The sequence below is a fragment of the Eubalaena glacialis genome, chromosome 7 (genome assembly GCF_028564815.1).
Source record: "Eubalaena glacialis isolate mEubGla1 chromosome 7, mEubGla1.1.hap2.+ XY, whole genome shotgun sequence".
NCBI lineage: Eukaryota > Metazoa > Chordata > Mammalia > Artiodactyla > Balaenidae > Eubalaena > Eubalaena glacialis.
The window spans coordinates 107,759,351-107,783,860 of NC_083722.1; the positions used below are offsets into that span (position 1 = coordinate 107,759,351).

The 24,510-nt window shown below is 47.6% G+C and overlaps 1 protein-coding gene across 1 annotated transcript in view; it reads left to right on the top strand.

Annotated features, from left to right (window-relative positions):
- SYN2 (synapsin II) overlaps positions 1-24,510 on the top strand; it is a 175,501-nt gene that overhangs the window by 145,596 nt on the left and 5,395 nt on the right. Inside the window, exons 6-11 of the mRNA XM_061197278.1 lie at positions 1,710-1,772; positions 2,197-2,339; positions 7,666-7,740; positions 8,170-8,272; positions 9,442-9,591; positions 22,331-22,391. Of these exons, the coding sequence (XP_061053261.1) occupies positions 1,710-1,772; positions 2,197-2,339; positions 7,666-7,740; positions 8,170-8,272; positions 9,442-9,591; positions 22,331-22,391 (595 nt within the window). The remainder of the gene's footprint in view (positions 1-1,709; positions 1,773-2,196; positions 2,340-7,665; positions 7,741-8,169; positions 8,273-9,441; positions 9,592-22,330; positions 22,392-24,510) is intronic.

Sequence of the window (24,510 nt, forward strand, 5' to 3'; positions counted from 1 at the left end):
AGAGAGGCAGATGGAATTACAACAGGCAAAAGAGACAGTGACAGAGAAGGACGGATCTCTTGCTGAGCTGCACGCTGGGAATGAGACGAGCTACTCAGGGCGTCTTCTTTCAGCTGCAGGAAGTGTTTTCAATGCCCTATTTATGAGGCTCCAAAGCAACAGCAAACAGTAATGGAATAGGACAGAGAAAGTTGGGGTGTGTGTGTGTCTTGGCTCTGTCGGCTGGGGGGTGGGGAGAGATGTCCGAGAAAGCAGCCAGTGCTTTAGAAACGCTTTCCCGTGCCCAGAGCTCAGACTCTGCAGATGGCTGAGGACCGTGCTCTTGCTGGGGGCTCAAAGCACGGGGTAGCCCATCACTTAGGGCAAACCTGGGTTCTCAAAGCTCTCTCCAGACCCTAGGCCACCCTGGTTCCTATCTCAGGCCCCTACTCAGCTGAGAGACTACATCTTGTTATAGACGGTGGAGCAGCTTAGAAAACAAAGAAGCAAGGCACTTGGGGCCAGGGACTGGAGTCCTGTCCACTGTTTGACAGAGGGCATAGTGCTCCGAGCCTCCGAACAGAAAGAAACCCATGGGATTATTGTCGTAGGATGTTTCCACACAGTGTTCCACCAGAAGGTAGCAGGCTGGGTACTGATTCTGTCACTAGGTAGCTTGGCAACCTTTGCCTCTCTGGGCCTCACTTCCTTCTCCGTAAAGTAGGATTGAACTACATGATTTTGCCCCAGTCTCAACTGGCCTCAGCCAGGAATACTGAAATCCTCAGGTCAGGTACTCCCAGTATCTGGTCACACTCAGGATTCCCATGGGAATCTGACTTTTCTTCAGAGTCAACATTATTTCCTTTGAAAGACATGTTTTCATCTTGATGTGGTGGTGATGTTTGAAAAGAAGGAAACTGAAAGAGAGCTGAGCCTTACTGAGAAGGATGAGATCTGGTGTCCAGGTTGGTTCTTCATGCAACACCCGACCAAGATAGAGTCTGATGTGTTATTGCACAGGATCTCGAAAGCATCCAGTCCAGGCTCTTCACTCGGCAGACGTGAAGGCTGAGGCTCAGGGAGGTAAAGGGACTTGCAGAGAGACTGGGATGCCAGTCTCCTGACGTCTGGTCCAGCGCTCTTTCCCCTCCACCGTGTTATTTCTTCCATCGCCATTTTGTAACAGCTTGAGATCCTGCCTTTGGAGGGTAGTTCTTCTTCTTTTAAGTTTTCATAGTTCTTCTGTTAAAATACGGCTACCTCAAGGTAATGTTTACTCTCTTAAGGATCTCTTTTGAGTGATAAACATGTTGAATTCTTATGTCAGCTCTCTTCCAAACCCCAAGCTGGGCAGAAATGGGCCTTCGCATACTAAGCTGTGTTTGGTGGTGAGTTTGGGGTGTTGGTGAGCAAGGAAGAGAGTGTGAAAGAGGGGAGAAAAGCCAGGTTCAGTACAGGAAAGCTGGACACATGAAGGATGAAGCGATAAGTTTTAAAGATGTAGAGAGTACCAAGTCGGAGAGCAGGGTCCTTATAGTTCTGCTACTAATATGCTGTGACCTTAAGCAAGTCACTGTCACCCTATGGGCCTCAGTTTTTTAATTTGTGAGGCAAGTAGGTTGCACTAGTTCTTTAAAGACCCCTTCCAAGGGTGTTCCCAAGAAAAATATTTGTAAGATTCCACACGTACACTCTGACTAATTCATTCCTTTCTCCTCTGCTTTCAGCTGACTCTGCCCACGTTCCCTGTGGTGGTGAAGATCGGCCATGCTCACTCGGGCATGGGCAAGGTAAGGCTGGGGCTGCTGCGCTCTGGGGTTGAGGCCAAGAAGGGCACTTTTCAGAGAGCCTGGTTGTGGACTGTTCTTCTGCCTCTGTTGCTGATGACTTCTTTTCAAGGAGAAGACCATTTGGCCCCTCTGAAGCCATGAGTGTTACCCAAACGGTTCTCTTGCAGCAAGCAGAGTGCAGGCCACCTGACTGGTCCCTGTGTTCTTTGCAGCAAATGTGGCTCCTGAGCCCTGGGAAGGGAAGCTCAAGAGTAGGGACTTCCTAGGGAGATGTGGCACTCAGGTCTGCATCTGGATGGAAACATCTTGATGGGTTTGGGGGCTCAGGGCTCTTGTGACTCTCAGTGTGTGTGTGTGTGTGTGTGTGTGTGTGTGTGTGTGTGTATGTGTCCCTTTCTCCCTCTCTGCCTTCCTCCAACATTAGGTCAAAGTGGAAAACCACTACGATTTCCAGGACATTGCCAGCGTGGTGGCCCTCACCCAGACTTACGCCACAGCAGAGCCTTTCATTGACGCCAAGTATGACATCCGGGTCCAGAAGATAGGCAACAACTACAAGGCTTACATGTGAGTTGGGGTGGGGTCCCCACAGATGCTCTTCGCTGTCTCCTCAGCTCTGGGGAGACTCTCGGCCTCCAGGTAGTAGCCACCTCTCAGTTTAGCCTCCTCTGGCCCACAAGGCAGAGAACAGAGAGAGGGCGCCATTCATGTCAAGGGAGTCTTAGCCTGGCTTCCTTTCAAGGCAGAGGAGGGGTTCCTGAACTAAGATGAGAAATAAAATGAGTATTTATTTTCATTTTAGCCTCTAAGTGGAATCTGACATTCTCCTCAGTTATGAGCAGACTGGAGTATCAGCAGTAGCACGTGTGATTTGTCACTAATGGTCATCACAGAGGTTTTTGTTTCACATACACCTGTGATAGATCTCTCTAAATACCAGTTACTTTTATCAGTATTTAAGAATCATGGTAGTTAGACTTGCCACTGCATTCACACCTGTGAATATATTTGTTATTTACGAAGAAACATATTTTTTACTAATCTGAGATTTGTTTATTATTTTTGATAACTCTTCTGGTAAATTCTTTTAAATAATTGAGTTCCTTTGTTGTCCTGTGTAGTTTATTTTACATTCACACATCTTACATATTTTACACATTGAAAGGAATCCATAGGCTTCACTAGGCGGCAGCCAGAGCACAGAAAAAGTTAAAAACGCCTGACGTAACGATATAGCCCTGCAAACACTACAGAACATTAAAAGCCTAGTGGTTATGAGAATAGATGACTTCTCCATGTAACTGTGTCCATTTGCCAGAATGGAAAGGTAAAGGTTTCCTCCAATAGAATTTAGAAAAAGAAAAGATTTCAAGACTACTTGATCTTCCATAAAATACATAAGAATAAAAATGGCTTACAAGTCCAATTTTGGAAATATTAACTTCACACTGTAAAAAATGTTAAGGTAGTGTTTTTCTTTACAAAGAGAGAACATTACAATATATGAATTTGATCTTTGCCACTCAGGACTTGAGCAGACGTCAGGGTTGAGCAGCTTCCCTCTCTCACCATCTACTTTCATTTTTCTTCCCTCATCTTTCCTTTTAGTGTGTATACTCCCCACCCCTGGAGTTAGTTAGGAGTCCCTTCCCTGCACTCCCTTCTTGTAGCCCTTCGCACACCTCTAGTTGAGCGCTTTTCACACGTTGGGTATTTGTACCACGCTCCTCTGAGCTCTCTGGGCGGAACCGGAGTCATCTCTGTGGCCCTGCTTCCTTGTACAGTAGCAAGTGTGTAGTAGGCCCCCAATAAGTATGCAGGGAAGAGCCCTTGTGAAGAACTGAAGCACAGAATCTTTTTTACCTTTATTCACCCGATTCCTACTTTTTTTAAGTTTATAATTTTTTTTTTTAGTAAATCTTTATTGGAGTATAATTGCTTCACAATACTGTGTTAGTTTCTGTTGCACAACAAAGCGAATCAGTCATATGCATACACTTCCCCATATCCTCCTCCTCTTGAGCCTCCCTCCCACCCTCCCTATCCCACCCCTCTAGGTCATCGCAAAGCACCGAGCTGATCTCCCTGTGCTATGCTGCTGCTTCCCACCAGCCAACTATTTTACATTCGGTAGTGTATATGTCTTGCTTCGCCCTCCCACCCCATGTCCTCAAGTCCATTCTCTATGTCTGCCTCTTTATTCCTGCCCTGCAACTAGGTTCATCAGTACCATTTTTTTTTTTTTTTTAGATTCCATATATATGCGTTAGCATACAGTTATAATTTTTTATTTAAAGCCTTTCTGCTTCAGAAAGGAATTTAGGGTTGCTTTAAAATTATGCACAATGTAAGACAGGATAATTTAAAAGACCATTATAAAAACTAGCTAAAAGAAGCAGAAAAATTGATGACTTCGGCACCTAGGAAAGCAGGTATCCTATCCTTTAATTTTAAAATCCCCTAAATAAACTCAAAACAGTTATGACAGTGGAGCAAGAACGTCTTCATCCTTAAAAAGAGACACCACATTTTTAAAGGTTGGGGTTTCTGAAAACAATTTAAATGAAGCATAAGATAAGAGAGTCAGGGACTTCCCTGGCAGTCCAGTGGTTAAGACTCCGTGCTTCCACTGCACGGGGCACAGGCTCAATCCTTGGTGAGGGAACTAAGATCCTGCATGCCGCAAGGCGCAGCCAAAAAACATAGGGGACTTCCCTGGTGGTCCAGTGGTTAAAAATGTGCCTTCCAATGCAGGGGGGGACACGGGTTTGATCCCTGGTCAGGGAACTAAGATCCCACATGCCGCGGGGCAACTAAGCCCACGCGCCACAACTACTGAGCCCGCACGCCACAGCAGGAGAGAAGCCCACGTGCTGCAAAGAAAGATGCCGCATGCTGCAACAAAGATCCCTCGTGCCTGACGCACTAAGACCTGACGCAGCCAAATAAATAAATAAATAATTTTAAAGTAAATAAATAAATAAATAAATTTAAATGGCCAGAATCAACATTTAAAAAAAAAGAATCCCCAACCATTGATGAGGGGTGGGTGACTGGAGCAGCTTTAGAAAACATTTACTTACCTTTTTTTTTTTAACATCTTTATTGAAGTATAATTGCTTTACAATGGTGTGCTAGTTTCTGCTTTATAACAAAGTGAATCAGCTATACATATACATATATCCCCATATCTCTTCCCTCTTGCATCTCCCTCCCCCACCTCCCTATCCCACCTCTCTAGGTGGTCACAAAGCACTGAGCTGATCTCCCTGTGCTATGTGGCTGCGTCCCACTAGCTATCTATTTTACATTTGGTAGTATATATAAGTCCATGCCACTCTCTCACTTCGTCCCAGCTTACCCTTCCCCCTCCCCGTGTCCTCAAGTCCTTCTCTATGTCTGCATCTTTATTCCTGTCCTGCCCCTAGGTTCTTCAGAACCTTTTTTTTTTTTTTTAGATTCCATATATATGTTAGCGTACAGTATTTGTTTTTCTCGTTCTGACTTACTTCACTCTGTATGACAGACTGTAGGTCCATCCACCTCACTACAAATAACTCAATTTCGTTTCTTTTTATGACTGAGTAATATTCCATTATGTATATGTGCCACATCTTCTTTATCCATTCATCTGTCGATGGACATTTAGGTTGCTTCCATGACCTGGCTATTGTAAATAGTGCTGCCATGAACATTGTGGTACATGACTCTTTGAATGATGGTTTTCTCAGGGTATATGCCCAGTAGTGGGATTGCTGGGTCGTCTGGTAGTTCTATTTTTAGTTTTTTAAAGAACCTCCATACTGTTCTCCATAGTGGCTGTATCAATTTACATTCCCACCAACAGTGCAAGAGGGTTCCCTTTTCTCCACACCCTCTCCAGCATTTATTGTTTGTAGATTTTTTGATGATGACCATTTACTTACTTTTTTATTTGCAAGGGACCGTCAGTTATTTGGGGGAATGTTTAGGCCCTCTCAGCTCCTCTTCCCCAAACTTTTGGCAATAGTCAAGATAAGGTTTGAGATTCTTCCCTTCTCCCCCAGCCCTCACCCTAGAGACCTAGAGACCTAGAGACAGCCACGGTTAGTGGGAAGAATGCGCTGCTCCTGCTCCGCTGTCAGTAGGCAATAATGTGGGTCCCTCTGTGGAGGTCGGATGACCTGTGAGCCTCCCTAAAGGGCTTCTCAGTTTCCCCTCTGCTCCCACGTGGATCTGTGCCCTGCATCCCGTTGTTAGAGAAAGGTGTAAAGTATAAGGGACATTATTATTACTCAAAGTTTCTGAGACCCTATTATGTACTGTGGCCTTGTGCTGGGGACATGGAAGTGAGGGACTCTCTGCCCCTGTCCTTGAGGAGTCCAGCCTCACCACAGGAACACACCTGTGAACCACCAGTGTTAGGAAGACAGCATTATTTTTACTATGATCTGTCTTTGTGTTTCTATTCATATTTTGCAAGCCACTCAGCTGTCAGTTGTTTGTCTTTTCTGAACTAGGTAGTGGGGTGTAGGGAAAAGCACAGCACAATGAAGGAACCAAGAGTCCTGAGTTTTTATCTTGTATCTACTTATTAGATATACAATCCTGGACAAGTCATCTAACCTTTCTGCGTCTTAATCTCCTTGTCTGTAAAATGGGGGCAAGAATCGCAGCCTACTCACAACAGGGCGGTTGCAGTGAGGCTCTGGCGAGGGATTTGGGAAGGAAGAACCTTGGAATGTAGTCAGTACTATACAAATGTGAGAGGTTGTTTCTACCATATTGGTCGGCTCACTGGGCTGGCTCGGGCTCTGAAGTACCAGCCATGTGTCTCGGCTTCTCAGTGTCTGAAATCAGATCTCTGAGAGAATACTCCTGAGAACTGCTGAGCAGAGAAGCACATCATCCAGTCTTCAGTCATAGTGAGTGATAAGGACAGCAGGTAAAGGGCTCTGTCAGTAGTTGAGCAGGGCTTTTCTGTCTCCTAGGCCATCCCCTTCCTCTTGACTGTGTCTGAGCGAAGACTAATAATTTAAAAGCCATATTTTTGGTATTTTACAGTTTATTTAAAACTGTATCAGTTGGTCCTCATGACAACCCTGTGTTTACATAGGGATAAGGGAGGCGCAGAGAGGTGAAGTGATTCACCCAAGGTCATCCAGCCAGTCAAGAGCAAATCCAGAACCAGAAACCAGGTTACCTGCCTCCTATTTAGTCCAAGACTAGTTGACTCTAACACATGCTCTTGGAGGGAGGGCGCAGAGGGCACGGAAGAGAAGGGGTTGGGGACTTGATTCCATCAGCTTCATGTGATGGATGAGGCAGCCTAAGCCTGAAGAGGTTAACTGACTTGTCCAGAGTCATGCTGCTGATACTGTAGACCCTCAAAATTAACTACTGAATGAATAAGTGAGCTAGTAAGGAAGCCATGGGGAGATAGTCACAGGAACCCTGAGGGTATTTCCAGGATCAATAGAATTCAGTTTGTACATACCAACTCAGCCCAGATACCAAGTGGGTAGGCTGCTGGGAATACAAGACAAAATATATACCCTCAAGTGATTAATAGACTTGTGGACAGAAGACTAAGCTCAAATAACTAAAGTAAAAAGTAGACGCAGGATTTTAAGTGAGGTGCAGGCAAAGTCCTCTAGGTGTTCTAAAGAGAGCAAGTGCTCATCTGGTTGAAAGGATCAGTGAGGGCTCCGTGGAGCCAGAGCAGTCTGGGTGGGACTCGTGTAGAAAGGAGGAGAGCATTGCAGGCGGGGGTTGGCAGAGGCAGCCAGGCTCTAGGCTCAGCAGACAGGCCCCCGGCTATTTGCGGGAGAAGCAGGTGGGGAAAGTGGCGGTGAGCCCTCCTCTTGCTGGCCCGGCTCACTGTCTGTCCTGTCCTGGCGGGACCTTGTTGTAGGAGGACGTCGATCTCAGGGAACTGGAAGACAAACACTGGCTCTGCAATGCTGGAACAGATCGCCATGTCAGACAGGTAAGTAAGGGGAGGCCTCCGTAGATGAGGAGGTGTAAGAAATGAGCCCTGCCCAAAGGGAGCCTCTGATCAGGCCGGACAGATGGAACACAAAGGCCCAAGCACCCAGTTAACAAGATCAGGCAGGAATGGGTTGTGTGCTGAATTGTGGAGATAAAGACTGGACATGCCATAGAAGGTCCAGGAAAGGAGGAGTTACTGTGGGCTGGCATGGCCAAGGAAGGCCACCTGGAGTAGGTGAGACCTGCTCTGAGCTTGGGAAGGCAGGTAGGATCTGGAAAGCAAAGCAGGAGGGCCCTGTAGACAAGGCAGTGTATTTGATGGTGGTGGAGGGCGGGAGGGATGGGGCGGGGGCTGGGAGAGGTAGAGACAGCAAGGAGAGCATGGGACTAATGCCCCAGCCTCGGGACACCTTCCCCTCCCCTCCAGGTACAAGCTGTGGGTAGACACCTGCTCTGAGATGTTTGGTGGCCTGGACATCTGTGCTGTCAAAGCTGTACATGGCAAAGATGGGAAAGACTACATTTTTGAGGTGAGTCTGGCCCACACAGTATCTCAGTACGAGACAACCCCCCAGGCTGGAGGCCAGGCTTTTGGCTTGAGACCTACATGGGCAGCACGGACTGCATTTATGTTAGAGTCTCCTGAGCCCTGGGAAGGTTTCCAGATGACACAGCCAGGGGGTATGCATAGCAAAAACACACCTGCCAGTGGGAGATGTTATTTCTAACCAGCTAGGCTGGCCCACACCATTGGTAAGAGATGCCAGACTTGGGTTCCTGGGTCCTAGCCTGCCACTCCTCTGGGAAGACTTTAGTGGTTTTGCCATTCTTGGTCTCAGGGAGCTGGTCTTGGGAATCATTTGGTCCAGTCTGCTCATTTTGCCAGTGAGGCAACTGAGGCCTAATGCCATGAACACGTGCCCAAGGCTACGCAGTGAATCGGTGTCTCAGCCTGGACTAGAACGCAGGTCTCCCGGGTGCAGGAGGTTCTCCTTAGCCCTCCTCGGAGCCTGGAGACACTTGACTCAGCCTGAGCCTCTGGCACAATTTTGCTGACTCTTTTCCTGTATTAAAGGGAGAGTCAGTGGCCATATGGTCTTTCACACACATTCCCGTCCAGTCTTCCCAGGAGCAGGAGAGGCTCCTTGCCAAGAATTGGTGGTATTTGCAGAGGATTCATGTCAGGAGCCCAAAGTGGGCTTCGGCATCTACTCCATGGTCTGCTTGGCATGTAACTTCTGGATGGTCATACCTTCCGCCTCTCGGTGGGCCTCAGTTTTCTTATCCATGAATGAGAGAGTTGGACTACAGAGTCTACGATCCTGGGCAAGCAGACACTCCCTAAAGGAGGAAAATATTGATCTGGACCTTGAGGTACGGGAAAAATTGGATTGGTGGTGAAAAGAGAAGGCATCCTCTCTCCTTGCTCTCTCTTTCTCCCCACCACCTTCAGCCACCAGACTGAAGTCTCACTGAGCCCTGGCATGGGTGAAGTCTGGGGGAGGCCCAAGGCAAAGGCTTGCAGGAGAAGGGGATAAAGGCCAATATATGCAAAGGAACACGCTTCCAGCCGAAGACAAAAGCACCAACTTCACCCCAACCTCTCTCTGCTGGCTTAAGTCCTGCTCATTCTGAAAGACTGTACCAGGCCTTGGATGTTTCCAGGCCCTTTCCTAATCTGGGCCACTTCCTCCACCAGGTCATGGACTGTAGTATGCCGCTGATGGGGGAACACCAAGTGGAGGACAGGCAGCTCATCACCGACCTGGCCATCAGCAAGATGAACCAGCTGCTGTCCAGGACCCCTATCCTGTCTCCTCAGAGACCCTTAACCACTCAACAGCCACAGGTAAGCAGGGAAGAGACAGAGGAGAGCCAAGAACCATTGCCAAGCCCACTGCTCTAGACTGGTGGCTCTAGGATGGAGCAGAGGTCAGATACCTACAGGCCTGCATTGGCTCTATGTAGTCTTTTCCTTCTCCCTGTCTTTCCCTTCCCTCCCCTTTGGACACCTGATTATCTTCTACCACCCCTTATAGAAACCTTCTCATTAGCAAGCTGTAGGATCAGCTATAGAACTGTCCAGAGATGGAGTACTGGATCCCTTCCCTCTGAACTTGAAGACTCCAGGGAACCAGAACCTGTTTCCCCTGGGACTTTTAAACTGGGAGGTATCTGAGGAAGGGCTGGATCAGATCTCTCATTAGCTGTTCACTGCCTGAGAGGTCTGCCGCATTTGTAGAGAAAGAAGGGTGATTCTGAGAAATCTCCTAGTCTGGAGAGAGGGGAGAGTCAGGTCCCTCATTCTGAGCGGGAGTGACAAGGTAAAACTCATATTCGAGTTTTGCTTTCCTTCCTAAGGGAGACGAGGCAGCTTTCTCCAGTTGACTGTGGTGGGTGACTCCGGGCAGTCACATTCACAGTGACAGTATTCCAGCTGCAGGTCTAGTGGGAAATCCACACTGAGGTTTTTGTGAAACCTCAGGCCCTGTGGCACTATAGTGGGCTAAAGACAGTCATCTAGGAGGTAGCTCATTTTTCAAAAATGTCGCCAAACTCTTCTCTCCACCGTATAATGGAGTAGTAAGAACTTGGGACAATGAATCCAAGAACTGAGTCCTAGGCTAGCTCTTCCCCTAAACAGCTGTGTGACTCTGGGGGGAAGTTACTACCCTTTCCAGGGCTCAGGTTTTATCCCTTATAATGAAAATCTCTCAGCAATCTTGCTTTCGAGATCCTACTTCAGTTAGGGAGGTGGAATAGAATAGTGATTCAGAATGTGGGCTTTGAAGCAGGAACTATCCAAATTTGAATCCTGGACCCTCCATTTACTGGCTTTGTGACCTTGAACGATGACCGTATCTGTGGCTCAGGAGAGATCTAAACAACAGCCCTTATTTTCTAGGGCTGTTACAAGGATCAGATGAAGTAAAGAACCTAACACATGGCATAGCACGTGGTAAATGCTCAGTAAAGGCTACCTGTGTTGTTACGTAAGCAGCCTCTGGGTGTGGGTTCCCTACAGCCTTAGGCTTTGAGATCATCACTCCCTTTTCTAAAGATCAGTGCTGGGATTATACTGCAATCAGAAGCCAAGTAATTGGATTCTTGAAATCTTTCAGTAAGAAAGAAGAAAAGGAGGGGGAGAAGGCAAAAAAAAAAAAAAAAAAAAAAACAAGATAAAATAGTCTGGATTATTTAGTATAGAAGCAAATTAGCCCACATTTATCTTCTCATCATTTGAACATCACAGAATCATAGCATAGAAACATAGAAACATCTGTGCTGTCTTTGGGTATCCAAGTTGAGAGTGGCCCCATGTGGCGGGATGTTACCATAGGTTAGCTCTTGTGTTTGTTTCACACCTTCTGTAGGTGGCTCACGCTCTGGGAGCCTCTGACCAAGTGCAAGAATCTGTTCCTGTGCTTCAGGAATGTAGTCACTAGATAATTAGGTAGGGTAATTAGGAGAACACACCTTAGTTGCTTGTTAGAGATACAAGCCCATTATTTAAATATTGTACTTAACTAGAGGCGATAAAAAGATTTTCCCGGTTAAAATAATATGAGGCCCGCAGTAGATTTTATGATTTTGTAAATCTGATGGAATCAAGGTGTTTGAGTTCTAGTCTTGCCTTTTAGTCCACACTGTCTCAGTGATGGGATTGGCAGATTGATGTTCTTTCCTGCTCTAGAGGAAAAGTGACAAGAGCCCCCTTCCCCCCTTACCCACTGAGAAATACAGAGAATATCTGGTAGCTGCTTAAAGAATTTATGACAGAGTAAGAGAGCCTGATGCTGCCCAGGCAAGATAAACAAAAATGGGCTTCTCTGGGATTCTGTGAGGGTTGCTTAAGTACTTTTATAAATGTGTGCAACACTGTCTTGGCCTCCTAAAGGGAAATCATCCTGACTTGAATGAAGGCTACGCTGAGAGTCAGGAGACCTGAGTTCAGCCTGTCCTTGCCACTGACTCACCAGGTCACCTTGGTAGATTTCTTTCTGTTTCTCTGCCCCAGCATCTTTGCGTGTATAATGAAGGGTTGAACAAAAAAAATCTCTAAGATCTCTTCTAACAATAAAATTTAGATAATATGAAAATGATAGAAGTTCAATAACAAAGAAAGAATTTACCAAAAAAAGTGTTTTCACCCAATGAAAGCATTGATTCTTCTTTCATATAACCCCCTAACTTTGTGAACATTAAATATTTCAGCTCAAATATTTTAAAGAGAAATATGTCAGAGTCAAGGCAGGAAACCTGGTAGGGAATGAGCTTCCCTAAATATAGGCACACCTGCAAAACTTCCTTGTAGCAAAGCCAGTGTGGCTTCAGGGTGAGTTTTTCTCTGCTGAGCTTCACATTTGAAGTTACAACAGAAACTGTAAAACTATGGAAAGCATACCACGCTGGGAGTCAAGACACTCAGGGGCTAGTCCCACTCTGCCGTGACATCACGTGACCGTGGGTAAGTCAGTTCCCATCTCTAGACCTGTTTCCTCACCTATAAAATGGAATTGGATTAGATGATCTTTAGATCCCTTTCAATTCTAAGGTCACATGAAACCTGGAGTCAGCCCAGCTGCAAAGCCTAAAGGCCCTTAAGTCCTCCACAAGACTACCCTCACTCCTGACAGAAGCAGGAAGTTCAGATAGTTCCCCAAACCACCCTCGGGTTCAATAATTCTCTGGAAGAACTCACAGAACTTCTTGAAAGCTATTATACTCACAGGTGTATTATGGGAAAGGATACAGGTCAAAAATAAGTGAAAGAAGGATGCATAAGGCAGAGTCTGGGAGGGTTCCAAACACAAAGCTTCTTTTGTCCTTAGGATGCATTATCCTCTGGCATCCATATGTGATAAGGCACATGGAGTGTTGCCAACCAGGGAAGCTCACCTGAATTTCAGGTGTTCAGAGTTTTTGTTGGGGTTTCATCTTGTAGGCTTGCTTGATTGATTGATCACCTCCTTGAACTCAGTCTCCAACTTTCCCCTCCCTGGAGGTCAGTCTAATACCAAGGGGCCTGAGGGGCCCACCATGAGTCACCTCATTATCATGCACCATCAGGTGGGCTGAGGGGCCCCCACCTTGAATAACAGAGACACTCCTGTCACTCAGGAAATTCCAAGAGTTTAGAGGCTACTTTCCAAGGGGGGAGGGGGTTGTGAGTAAAGGCCAGATCTCTCTTTGGGCAAGGCCAAATTCTTTACTACATACATAATTAAATTAATTTAGCAAATGTCTCTCAAATACTTTCAAGCCTTATTTGTCTGTGTTTTCACTGACTAGCACAGGCCTACCCCAAAGTATGTGCTTAAAATTAGTTAATAAACTTAGGGCCACAGTGATAAATGCAGTGCCCTCATACCGTCCTAGCTCACTGTGCCCTTGCCATGCTGGTAAGGCCTTTGCATTAGCTGTGTCCTCTCTCTGAAGTGCTCTTCCCGTATTTTTGCATGGCTGGCTCTTTCATGATTGTATAACATATTTCCTAAACCCTCCAATCCAAAGTTGCCGCCTAGTCACTGGCTACCACCCCTCCCTTCTTTAATTTTCTGCACATCGGTTGCTATCAGCCACGATCATTCTCATCTGTGTTTCTTTGTCTCTTCCACTAGAATGTCGGCGCCTCAAGAGTAGGGCTTGTTCACTGCTGTGTCCCTCAGGTCTGGCAGAGTAGCCAGCCCCTGGCAGCCACTGGATGTACCCTGGGTACACTAAGGAAGGGTGGGGGCATGGTCTGCCCAGGTACAGTCAATCGTGGGTAGAAAAGTCGAACAACAATAACAAAACTAATCTGTCTGCTTTTTAGTATCACCATGTGACAGCAATTCTATATAAACAACAGTGATAAACCACTCCCACCTACCCCTCTCTTGATTTGCCATTGCAATACATATTTGTTGGACGAGTTCCCAGTTGGAATAAGTGTCTTTAACAGCCCTAGCAGCATATTGGAGTTGGTGTCGGGATTCTATGAACAATTTTAGTAGAGTGCAAATGGAAGAGATGTAAACCAAAGCCCGGTACCTAGGTCCCAGCCAGGACTTTGAATGGCGAACTGAGCCCTCAGGTGCTGGCACTAACTCACGTTCCACTCCTCACAGTCAGGCCCCTCTTGCTGGCCTCTGTCTTCTGTGGCTCTGGCAGCTCAGGCTGTGAGAGCTTCTGGCCTGAGTCACAAGCCCTAGATGCTGCGTCTTGCCCAGTATTCTAGGTCAAGACCAGGACAGACTTATGACTAGCCATTTGTCTACCTTTCTCTCTTTCTCCCTCTCTATCCTTGCCTACAGCTCCCCCATTAAAGCTTTCATTTCTTTGACTCTAAAAGAGAGCCTAAAGGAGGTTAGGGACAGGGGAGGTGAGCAGAGGGCCTCCCTTACCTTGTTGTCAGCCAACCGCCTAGACCAAAGTGGCTTAATTATAGAAAACAGAGAGCAAAGTCATGGGGCTGGGCCCAGGCCACCTGCTGTGCCCAGTTCTGAGGGTGTAAGAGGCGCTAAGTCTCTGAGAGCAGGGAGGGGGTGAGTGGCAAAGCCTTATCTGGCTGATGACAGCTTGGCCTCAGCCTGGCTGGCCTGCCGGCTTTAGGGCTGCCCTGAGAGTTGGCCACGGCAAAGGACCCTCTACTCTGGAGTGCCTTAGGATACTGTTCTCAAGGTGGCAGTGACACCTGGTGGCCAGTGGTGGCCAAAGCCTCTAGGCTATTTACCTACAGAACCTCCCTGTAGGCCTGCTCTCCCCTCTCCATCACACTCACTGATCCTGCGCTCTGTCGTCTGGGATCTGAGCTGGGCCTTACATCCTGGGGCTCTGGAGAGGTGCTACTCCTGAGACTCCCGGGAACCAGGGAGAGAACTGCAGGTGGACAGAGCTTTCAGGTCATGCCTGCAGAGGTGGTGTCCTAGGGCTCTTCTTCATGTGGCTAGTCTGTTTTCATTTCCCATTACATGGTTCCCTTTTTATTTTCCTGTAAAATCTTCCAGAGCCAAAGGGCTGAATTGCTAATGAAGGGATTTCGGACACCATGGGCTTTCTATTTGGCTATGGGTTAGACCCATGAGGAGTGATTCTAAGATTCAGCCTTTGGAGACATTAATACACATACTGTGTCCAGGAGGAAGATGAGGCTCCTCCCCGATCTTGAGCGGATCAGAGCGCACCTCCCATGTTGCTTCCAGTCTGAGGGTCACAGCGTAACAAGGACGAACTCTAACTGGACGGTGCTCGGAGGAGGGAGACCTAGAGGTTGGGGCATTTGGCAGGTCTGTTCTATGAGTAAAAGTTCAATGGACTGCCGTGAAGCAGCCGTAGTCTCAAGGAGCGCACGACTCAGTATCTTCAGCTCTCCAACAGCTGTCATGGGGCAGAACTGGTGCCAAAGGCAAACCTACTGGAAGACGTGAGTAAAGTCTCTGATGCTGAGAGAGGAAATGGCTGCTCGGGAAAGCGATATGTGGCTGCCACGTCACTGCTGATTTCCAAGCCACTTGTCAGGCACATTGTGAAAGGCTGGGCTGGGGCCTAGGGCTGTTGGAACAGGCAACTTTTAAAAATCTCCTTCCAGATCTAAGATGCTGTGATCCAGGCCGTGTGCTAGCCACAGAACTGGGAAAGGCAGTGATGAGTGTTCCGAATTGAAGGACTGAGGCCTGATAACCTCTGGCCTCTGCCGGGGCATTATGCAAGTCCTTTTTCACTGGCTCTCTGGTCTAAAGAGATACTCAGAAACCTTTCGAGCCAGGTCTTTCTAGCTACAAAGGGCTCATAAAGATGAAGTCTCTTGAGTACAAGGAGACCAAGATTGAGAAGGGGTTTCAATGGAGTCTAAAGGGCCACGCAGTTAAGGAGGAAACACAACTCAGATCCCAAACACGGGACTATAAGAGGGCTTCATTCAGTTTAGAAGAAGTAAATTTCAAAGAAAGGCCTTCCTGCTTCCCACAGCTGGACTGCTTTAGGGAATTTGTTCCCCTGTGAGTATAAGCTGAAAATGTGAGATTTGAGGCAGGTTCAGATAAAGTCAGTAGTGACCAGGTCCCTTAAGCAGACTATTCAGGGAAACTGACTATTTTGGGGCTGTCATAACTTTTAAGGGACATCTTTAATCACTTGTAGCTGACATTCTGACCTCGGGTGACCTGGCCCTCTGGGTCCCCACAGGTCTCATGGACTGCCCCACAGGACATTTCTTGTGTCGTTAGGAAATCACTGATTATGGGAGGGCTTCAATCCGATGAGCTCTGCCCTTGGAGCAGCAAATTCCCCTCACAAAAGGAGGAGGAGCTCATCCTTGGGTGCCTTTTATGCCCTTTCAGAAGAAGGCAGTCGGGCACTGGGGACTGCAGGAGTGATCCCAGAAAGGTCCCAAGGTGCCTGAAAACATGCTGTCCCCTTTGCTCTGGCTGAACCTACAGCCTCCCGACCACATTCCTTCCCGCTGCCTCATTCCCCCTGGGGTCCTGGACCGGGGGAGTGGGGCCTGGGGAGCTGATCAGAATAGCTCTGTGGCGTGTCCGGCGAGGCGCTTGGCCTGGCCTCTTTCCTGGGGCCAGACCCTGAGACCCTTTCTCAATTTCCTGTCTCAGATATGCTGAGCAAGCACAGGCTTTCCTCTATGGTGGGGCAGCTGGACTCAGGCCAGCAACTCTCAAGAGTTGAGTCAATGTCTTTCCTTCCTCAGCTTTCCAGCCTGCTGGGACCTCAGATAGGAGCTCCTCTCTCCCAGCTTGTCTGCTGAAAGCCACAGGATGGCAAATTAAAGGTGTCTTTGGCAAAACCCCCAAACCCTCAACCGTGGACTTGGTTTCTCGCCCAGACCCGTGATTTCCTTTCCAGTCAGCTCAAGAGCTGACATTTACTGCTTTTGAAGTGACTTTTCTGCATCTTCAGGGACCTCGCTGGAACAAGTCAGTGATATACAGAGGGCATGGCATAGCTTAGCCCAGAGTCCACACCCTACCCCACCCACCCTAAACTACTGTGCACCAGGTGACAGGAAACCACCCAACAATATCTTCTCCACTGATGCATGAAATCCTACCATTAAAGCGTCATTCCTTTGGATTGATATTTATTATTATTCAATAATAGTAATGATGCTCATATCATTACTTTACCTGGCACTTCATGACTTACAAAGCACAGCCATTATTTTGAGCCTCACAACCTTTACGTGAGACGGTTTGAGCTGGTATTTCTGACTCTGTTTTACATATCAGCAAAGAGAGTGTCAATGATTTGTCCAAGGTCACACAGCTTATAAGCAGGAGAGCTGGATCTTCTGGTCCCCAGTTCCAAGAACGCTCTGCAGCAACCTGCACTGTGCCCTTTTGATGCTCCACCAGAGCATACGGATGGTAAGAATGGAGAGAGCTGGCCCTTGTGCTGCGTGGGGGGGAACCCTCGCCCTCCTCCTCATACAGCTCCGTGCTGAACCTCCCAACCTGGAGGCACCCGTGCTTCACCAGCTCTCTCCTGCTCTCCTCTCCCTGGCTTCCCTGGTCACTAAGGCCAGTGGCCTCAGCACAGCGGGACCCGAGCCCGGTCGGCTTGGATGGGGAGCCCCAGCACACTCTCCTGAAAGCCTGTGCCTGCAGGACACCTCCGGGGGTTCTTGCTGGGCTCCAGACTCCACAGCTAAGGAGGGCTTGTCTCATACCTCAGACACCTAAAGAACCGAAAAATGTAGGAAGGACTTAATGGAAGCCCAGAGCCAGAAGAGCCTGTAGAAGTCGCCTGCCTGCGACTGCACGAGCCCATCCACAGCATCTCTGACAGTTTGTCCAGGCCCTGCTTAAACACTAATGCCAGGAGGCTCACTACTACCCACACCAGCCCTTGACCGTGATCAAATTTACATTTGACTAACTTTGATCATCTATTCAATCCTGGAGGCTTCCCCAGTTACCGCATTTAATCCTTAGACTTGGCTCATTTGGGAAACTGAGACTCAGAGATTAAGTAACTTGCCCAAAGTCCCATGAGGAAAGATGCCATTTCACACTTCTCACCATCCTGTCTGCTCCATGTACCCGTTTTATTCCACTGGTGTCCACCTTAAAAAAGGTACCCAGCACTGGTGATCACAGTGCTCTCTTGTGAGGCTTCTCAGCCACAAGAGCAGCGGACCTGTGACCTCCCCTCGCTGGGGCACTGATGCACCTCCAGCTGCATCACATTTTTGGCAGCAGCATTACAAGCTGACACCCTCTGAGCCTGTCGTCTTTCTCTAAGCCCAGGGTTGTTTGGGGGTTTTCCTTATGCTGCTCTAAGGCCATTTATTCTCCTTTTTTGTGTGCAGCTGGGCACAAGCATTGGACCTCACATTCTTACCTGTTTGAGTCAACTCAGCTTCCTGAGGGAAATGCTGCAGCTCAATCTGGCCCTGAGTTCCTGCTGTGGGCTGGCTACAGGCCAGACTTTGGCAGTGACGCCAGAGTGGCCAGACTTCTGTGGAATGCGGCATCCCAGGCAGCTCTTGGTGACTGGAGACAGATTCCATGGTAGCCAAACCCCATAGGGAATAGGCCCCCAGCCCCAGCAGACAGAAGGCTTGTAGGCAGGGCCAGAGAGTCTCAGCCTGGCAAGGGACAGTCCTGGGGGACTCTCCTGGCTCCCATAACCCCTGGGAAGTCTTCAGTCCACAAGCTCCAGGGGGCGGGAGCAGGAGAAGCTCCCTAGGCGCCAGACAAGGGTGGCCAAGGCACATTCCCAGGCTCCAGTGCAAAGGAAGTTTCTGGGAGCTCTTCCCCTGAAGCTTTTGGAAGGGAACTTTTGGGCTCGGTTCATCCTTGGGTGTCTCGTTTGTATATTTCTGAGGCTGAGGAGAGCCAGGACCAGGCTTCATAGTATGACTACCCCTATCAGCTCATGCTGTGAGTTTCCCCATCAGCGCTTAATCTGTGGGATTTTTAAAGTTTTTCCTGGACTCATAGGTTCTCAGAGTTGGAAGATAAACTGTAGTGTTCATCTAATCTATCTCATATTCAATAAAGGTACATTCCCTACTGTATTTTTGTCAGGCAATTCTCTAGCCTCTGCACGAGCATACCCATCTCCCAAGACAGCCTCTCCCACTGTTTTTACTATAGGAAGTTCTTCCTGTAAGTGAAAGTCTACCTTTTGGAGCTTTTGCCCACTGGCCCTTCTTCTGCCCTTGTGCCCTGTGGTCTTCCATAACCGTCTCTGAAAATAACAATTCTCTGGGAGAAGAGCATCTTAAGCTGCTCTTGATCCATGTCTGAGGTGAATCATTGGCAGCTGTCAGTGGTACAAGGTGAGGCCCTGGGGGAGGGGACTGGCAAGTGCCCCTAGTGGCTCCACAAACTGTATAAGGGGGTATTCCATTATGAGAGTGAGACCTCAGAAGCAACAAAGCTTCAGAGGAAAAGGCCCCGTCAGCATCACCATTACCATCATCTGTCGTATCTTTTGCAGCACCTGCCGGGAACAGGTACTTATAGATATCTCAATAGATGTCTCGATAGATAGGTAGGTAGGTAGGTAGGTAGATAAATAGGCAACCTCACTTTATATCATAGAAACCATTTGAAGAAAGGCAGGTGCAGGGGGGAAAATGACTTGCCCGATGTCACAAAGCTAGTAAGTGGGAGATTTAGATTTAACCCACCGTCTTCCTAACCACAAAGCCCAAATTCCTCAGTCACTCTGCTGCCCAATCTTAAAGACTTACTATTGGAGACCCAACAGCAGTGTGTGTGTGTGTGTGTGTGTGTGTGTGTGTGTGTGTGTGTGTGTTGGGTGGGGTTGACACCCAGCTTGGGTAAAAAGGCAGCCCTGGTATCCTGTGCGCCCATTACCAAACACCATCCTGCAGACTTCTCTTCCAGTTGGCAGCCAGGCCAAGAGAAAGAAGAGCTCACAATGGGAAAGAACTCTTGGGACTAAAGTATCCCTACCGTGACTGGATTACTCAGGCTTGATGTAAGAAAAGGAAACAATTTCTGCTTCTTCGAGACTTGTTTTGACTTTCCCTTCTGCACCTAATATGCAGGCACATGTAGCAGGCCTCATGTTTAATTCGCTAACCTGAGCATTTTCAGAGCTGCTAATCAGAGTTGATATCAAATACAGTGTGGTTTAACATCTATGGTTTAACAACGTCTTTCTCATAAAAGACTTATTTATACTCTACTCCGTTTTGGACTTCACTGTTGTTGCATGGTCATTTATCTAATAAGCATTTATTAAGGACCTCTTATGTGCTCAGTCCTGTGCTTGATGACATTGGTAAAATGGCGATAGTCTTAAATTTTTCCAAAATACTCCCAATTTTAAGTATTTTTACCTTTTTAATAAATAGTTACCATATCAGACCATATATCCCAACTTTCCTTTGGAAAAAAATGGGCACTGTAATTGTTAGGAATTCATGAGAAGATGAAGACTCATAGCCCATGCCCTCAAGGATCTGGCAGCCTCCCTAGAAGCATCATCCCAGTCTTCAGGATAACAAGACAGTCTATTAAGTGCTATTATAGGATTTCAGAGAGGAGATCAGAATTGAAAGGGGCAATTAGAGGAGAGATTTCATGGATGAGGTAGAATTTGACTTAGACCTCCAGGATATGTTGGGTTGGATTGGTAGAAAAGGAGAAAAGGTATTTCTGGAGGGTACTTAGCATAAACATTGGAGTGGCCTAGACTAGAGAATAAACAGTAAAGGGTCAGGTAAGTTTAGAACATGAGGGGGAGAGGCTAGAAGGGCCAGTCCAGCCATGCTGAAGCAAGTTTCTGGTGTCAGCCTGAAGAATGTGGACGTCATCCTGTGGGCAACGGGAAGAGAAGGTCAAACTGCCTGGGCTCACATGCCAGTTGCCTCTGTATGACCCTGGGCAAATTACCTGCCTTAGTTGGCCCTCAGTTTCCTTATCTAAAAATTAGGGATGTTGATACCTCGTAGAGCTGTTGTGAGGTTTAAGGGAAATACTGCATAAAGTTGTCCATCATGTTACCCAGCACTATATAGTGTTAGCTATAAATTATTTAGAGCAGTAAACTGATACAGTTAGAGAAGGGGTTTAAGAGGATAATAGGTATCCTGAACATCGATTGGAGAAGAGACTAAAGATTTGAGAGACTATTCTAATAGTCTAAACAGGAAATGATACAGGCCTGACCAGAGCTGGTCAAGAAGAGATCGTGAATCTTAGATGCCAAGAAGGAAAAACTGATGGGTCTTGATTGCTTACTGGATGGTGTGGGCTCTAGCTGGCTGATTGGGTGTGAGTGTTTCATTGCTGGGGTTCAGACCCACCTCGTGGATCCCATGAAAGTCCTTGGAAGAAAGGAAAGGAAGTGTGGGTGTTCTTGCTGTGATCTGTGAGAGGTCGGGATTGTAGGCAGAATGGGCACCCTCTGATGCAGTGGCACCAAGGACATTTCAAAGGCCCCCTGCCTCCTCCTATCTGAAATCCTCTTGGTAGAACAATTTTAGGCAGTGCTGTCATTAACAGACCATAATACTGGAGAGGGTAGCACTTCTGCTCTCCCGGTAGTGGAGCTGAAAAAGGGCCTGAAGGCCAGATGGGAGGCCCATGGGAATGGGGAACAGTTTTAATGTCGGAGTAGGGCTGGGGGGCCTGTCACAAGGGAGAGGAGCAGTGAAAGAGGAAGTGGGGTGTGCTGAAGACACGCTGAGCCTCTCACAGCCTTGCCTCCGAATCTCCCTCTTTGACATCACCATCTGCACACTCGGCAGCCCCCAGGCTTCATAGAGCGTTTCCCCCTTGCCAAATTCAAGCTCCAAATGCTCACTGCCTTTGGTACAAATGTTAGACAAACTGAAGTCACGTGCATCTTTGATCCTGTCGGGGCATAATCAGAATCACAGCTGGGAGGAGAGGAAGCCTGGGAGTAGAGCCATGTTGTCGGGTAAAATGCAATTATGCTGTTTGAGAGGGAAAAACAGCTTGGCCTTGAGCACTTTTACAAACATTAACATCTTACTCCTTCCCTCTGGTTAAGGAGGGTCCTGGGAAACAAAAGACTGCCCCCTCCTTCAAGTCCCTCCCTGTGGGAGTTCCAGCCCAGCGCAAAGAGTGGCTCTGACCCCTGAGTCAGCCCCAGAGCTGATCCCACCCCAGAGTTAACTCCACAGGAGAAGTGAGCCAAGTCTAGGCTAGTCACCTAGTGCAGCCCCCGCTGGCACTCCAGCCACTCTCTTGGGAGTTAGGTGTTGATCCTTCCTCAGGAAGCTGGGTCTGTGAGTACCAGGGGAGCTGGACCTCGGGCAGCCCCCAGAGAAGAAACCAGATGCTGTTGGAAGTCTCAAAGCTTCTAGAAAGAGTGTCTACAAGGGAGTGAAATGAAAAGAGGGTAAGGAGGTGTCAGACACTCCTGTCAGAGTGGTTCTGAGCCCCAGACTGCGTACACTTCGGCCCCGGCAATGACCCAGAGGCTGAGAATCCCTTTAAGGCGTTTCCGGAACAGCAGAAGCCCCTGGGCCAGATCCTGCTGGATCCCACCGGATCCCTCTACAGCCATGCCACAGAGCCACAGGGTTTCTCTTTGGAATCTGCTTGGAGTTTTGTTTTTATCTCTTTTGCATTTTTGTCTTCCAGAGTGGAACACTTAAGGATCCGGACTCGAGCAAGACCCCACCTCAGCGGCCAGCCCCCCAAGGTTGTTTACAGTATATTCTCGACTGTAATGGCATTGCAGTAGGGCCAAAACAAGTCCAAGCTTCTTAAAGCGATTGGTAGTTAATTTTTCAAAGCAGAAATTTTAAGCCAAAAACAAACAAGGAAAGAAAGGAAAGCGGGGAGGGGAGCAACAGACCCTCCCATTGGTGCCATTTCTGCGTTTTTTCAAGGCTGACTGGACTGTGTTTTTCCTATGCAGTGTCAGCGCCTCTGTCTGGTTGTTTACCTGTTCCTGTTCGTGCTTGTAACGCTCACTTATGTTTCTCTGTATACCTTGTGACTCCAGGGCTGTTTGTCAACAGTGTACAAAAGAATTGTGCCTCTCCCAAGTTCAGTGTGACTAGCTTCTGGGTGGTTTGATAGTATATTTTAATTACATAATGTGGGGTGAAATAGGACTGGGGGGGGTGGACAGGGGAGAAACAAAGACCACAAAAATAAAACCCAACTCCCCTCCTTCTCCCCCCAGACTCAGATAAACCGCCCCCCACCCCCTGCTTACCTCCATGAGTGTGCTTGGGATCTTCAATGAACTGTGCTTTTTGCTTCCTTTCTGCATGAGTAGGGTAAATAGATAGAAGTTTAAGAGATTTTCGAGGTCTAATTTTCATAGCTTCATCCGTTGAATCTGAAGGCATCCATCTTTTTCTCCATTTGCTAAAATTTGGTGCATTTGAGTTTATGTGAATAGGCTGGCCGTGCCTGTAGAGCTCTTGTGTTTTTAGTGATGACATGAAATATAAAGAATAAGCTATTTCCAGCAATGTGTTCTGTATTTGACATTCCAGTGTACCCTTCGTTTTATTATTAACTAATTAGCTATGAGATTAGACAAAAAAAAAAAAAAATGGGGCCGCTGATGTGCAATATCAAAGTGAACTTGTGAGTACTTTCCCTGTGTTCATCTTAGTCCCTCTAAGTTGTTTCTACTTTGCCGTTTCTGAATTGGCCATCTGTGCGCTTCTGTGGAACTGAGGCTGCTTCGTTTTCCTCAAAGCTTACAGTGTACAGAGATGATTCTTTAGCAATTTGGGACATAGAATGCAGGGAGCTACTGAAAGTCTGGGAAGGATTCAACCATTCTTCTCTTGGCCTCTCCTGAGGCATCACGACACGGGAGCGAATCGAAACTGTCCCGTTTCCCTCGAGTGGGTACACTGCCTCCAGAACTCTGAGGTGGGCACCTGCTTTAGTTGTCAGCTGTTCCAAAAGCCCTCCAGAGTCCAGAGAATGAAGAGCTTTATCTTTCCTGAGAGGGACTGTCTCAGATTTTAGCTTGTGTGTTTGGGGCTGTGGTTCCACAGCGGTGGCTCTTAAAGAGCCCTCACCCGTTTGTCCTCTTTCCTCCGACATGCAGCTCCTGGGCAGGGATGAGGCAGTTACCAGACCAGGCCTCGGGTCAGTGCCTCATCTTGCCATGTCCTGGCCAGGCCAGGATCGGGCACCAAGTGGCCTCCTCTAGCACCATGGGCTGTGGGAGTTCACGCCAGCAGTTTGCCTCTTAGAAGAAGTGCTTCCAGCTCTACTTTTGCATTCCCTCTCACTTCTGTACTGACCTGTCACCTTTGTGGATTGCCAGGTTTGAGGAATAACTGGTGTTGGTGGTGTGTTACATGATTTCTGTGTCAAGGGGCACGTGCCCTGGTTTCTGTCTTGATTGCTGGCAAATTCTGAGCTACAGGGAAATGCACTGAGTGTGAATGTTCTTGTCCGCGATTCCTCCCTTAGACGATGTAGATGCCGATGGTAGTCGATCTGTTGTAAATATATACATATATATGCAGTTAAGCACTTCCAGGTGGGTTGCATAAGAATCAGGTCCTTAAATACCTCCCAATCTGATGAAATGATAGAAAGGAATAAAGAAACATTTCCCAGAATGGAGGAATACATTTTATTTTTTTAATTTATTTTTGTCCAAGCGGTGAGCTGACGGTGGTGTTGCTTCTTTGCATGTGATCAGTGTGAACATTCAGGTGCTTTTCATGTGACATTTGTGAGCCACAAATACGAAGTTGCCGTTTGAATTTAGTCAGGCTCCAGGGTGGTGTCAGTCACGGTCTGTCAGGTGAGGGAGAAGGGGACTAGGGCTCCCTCCC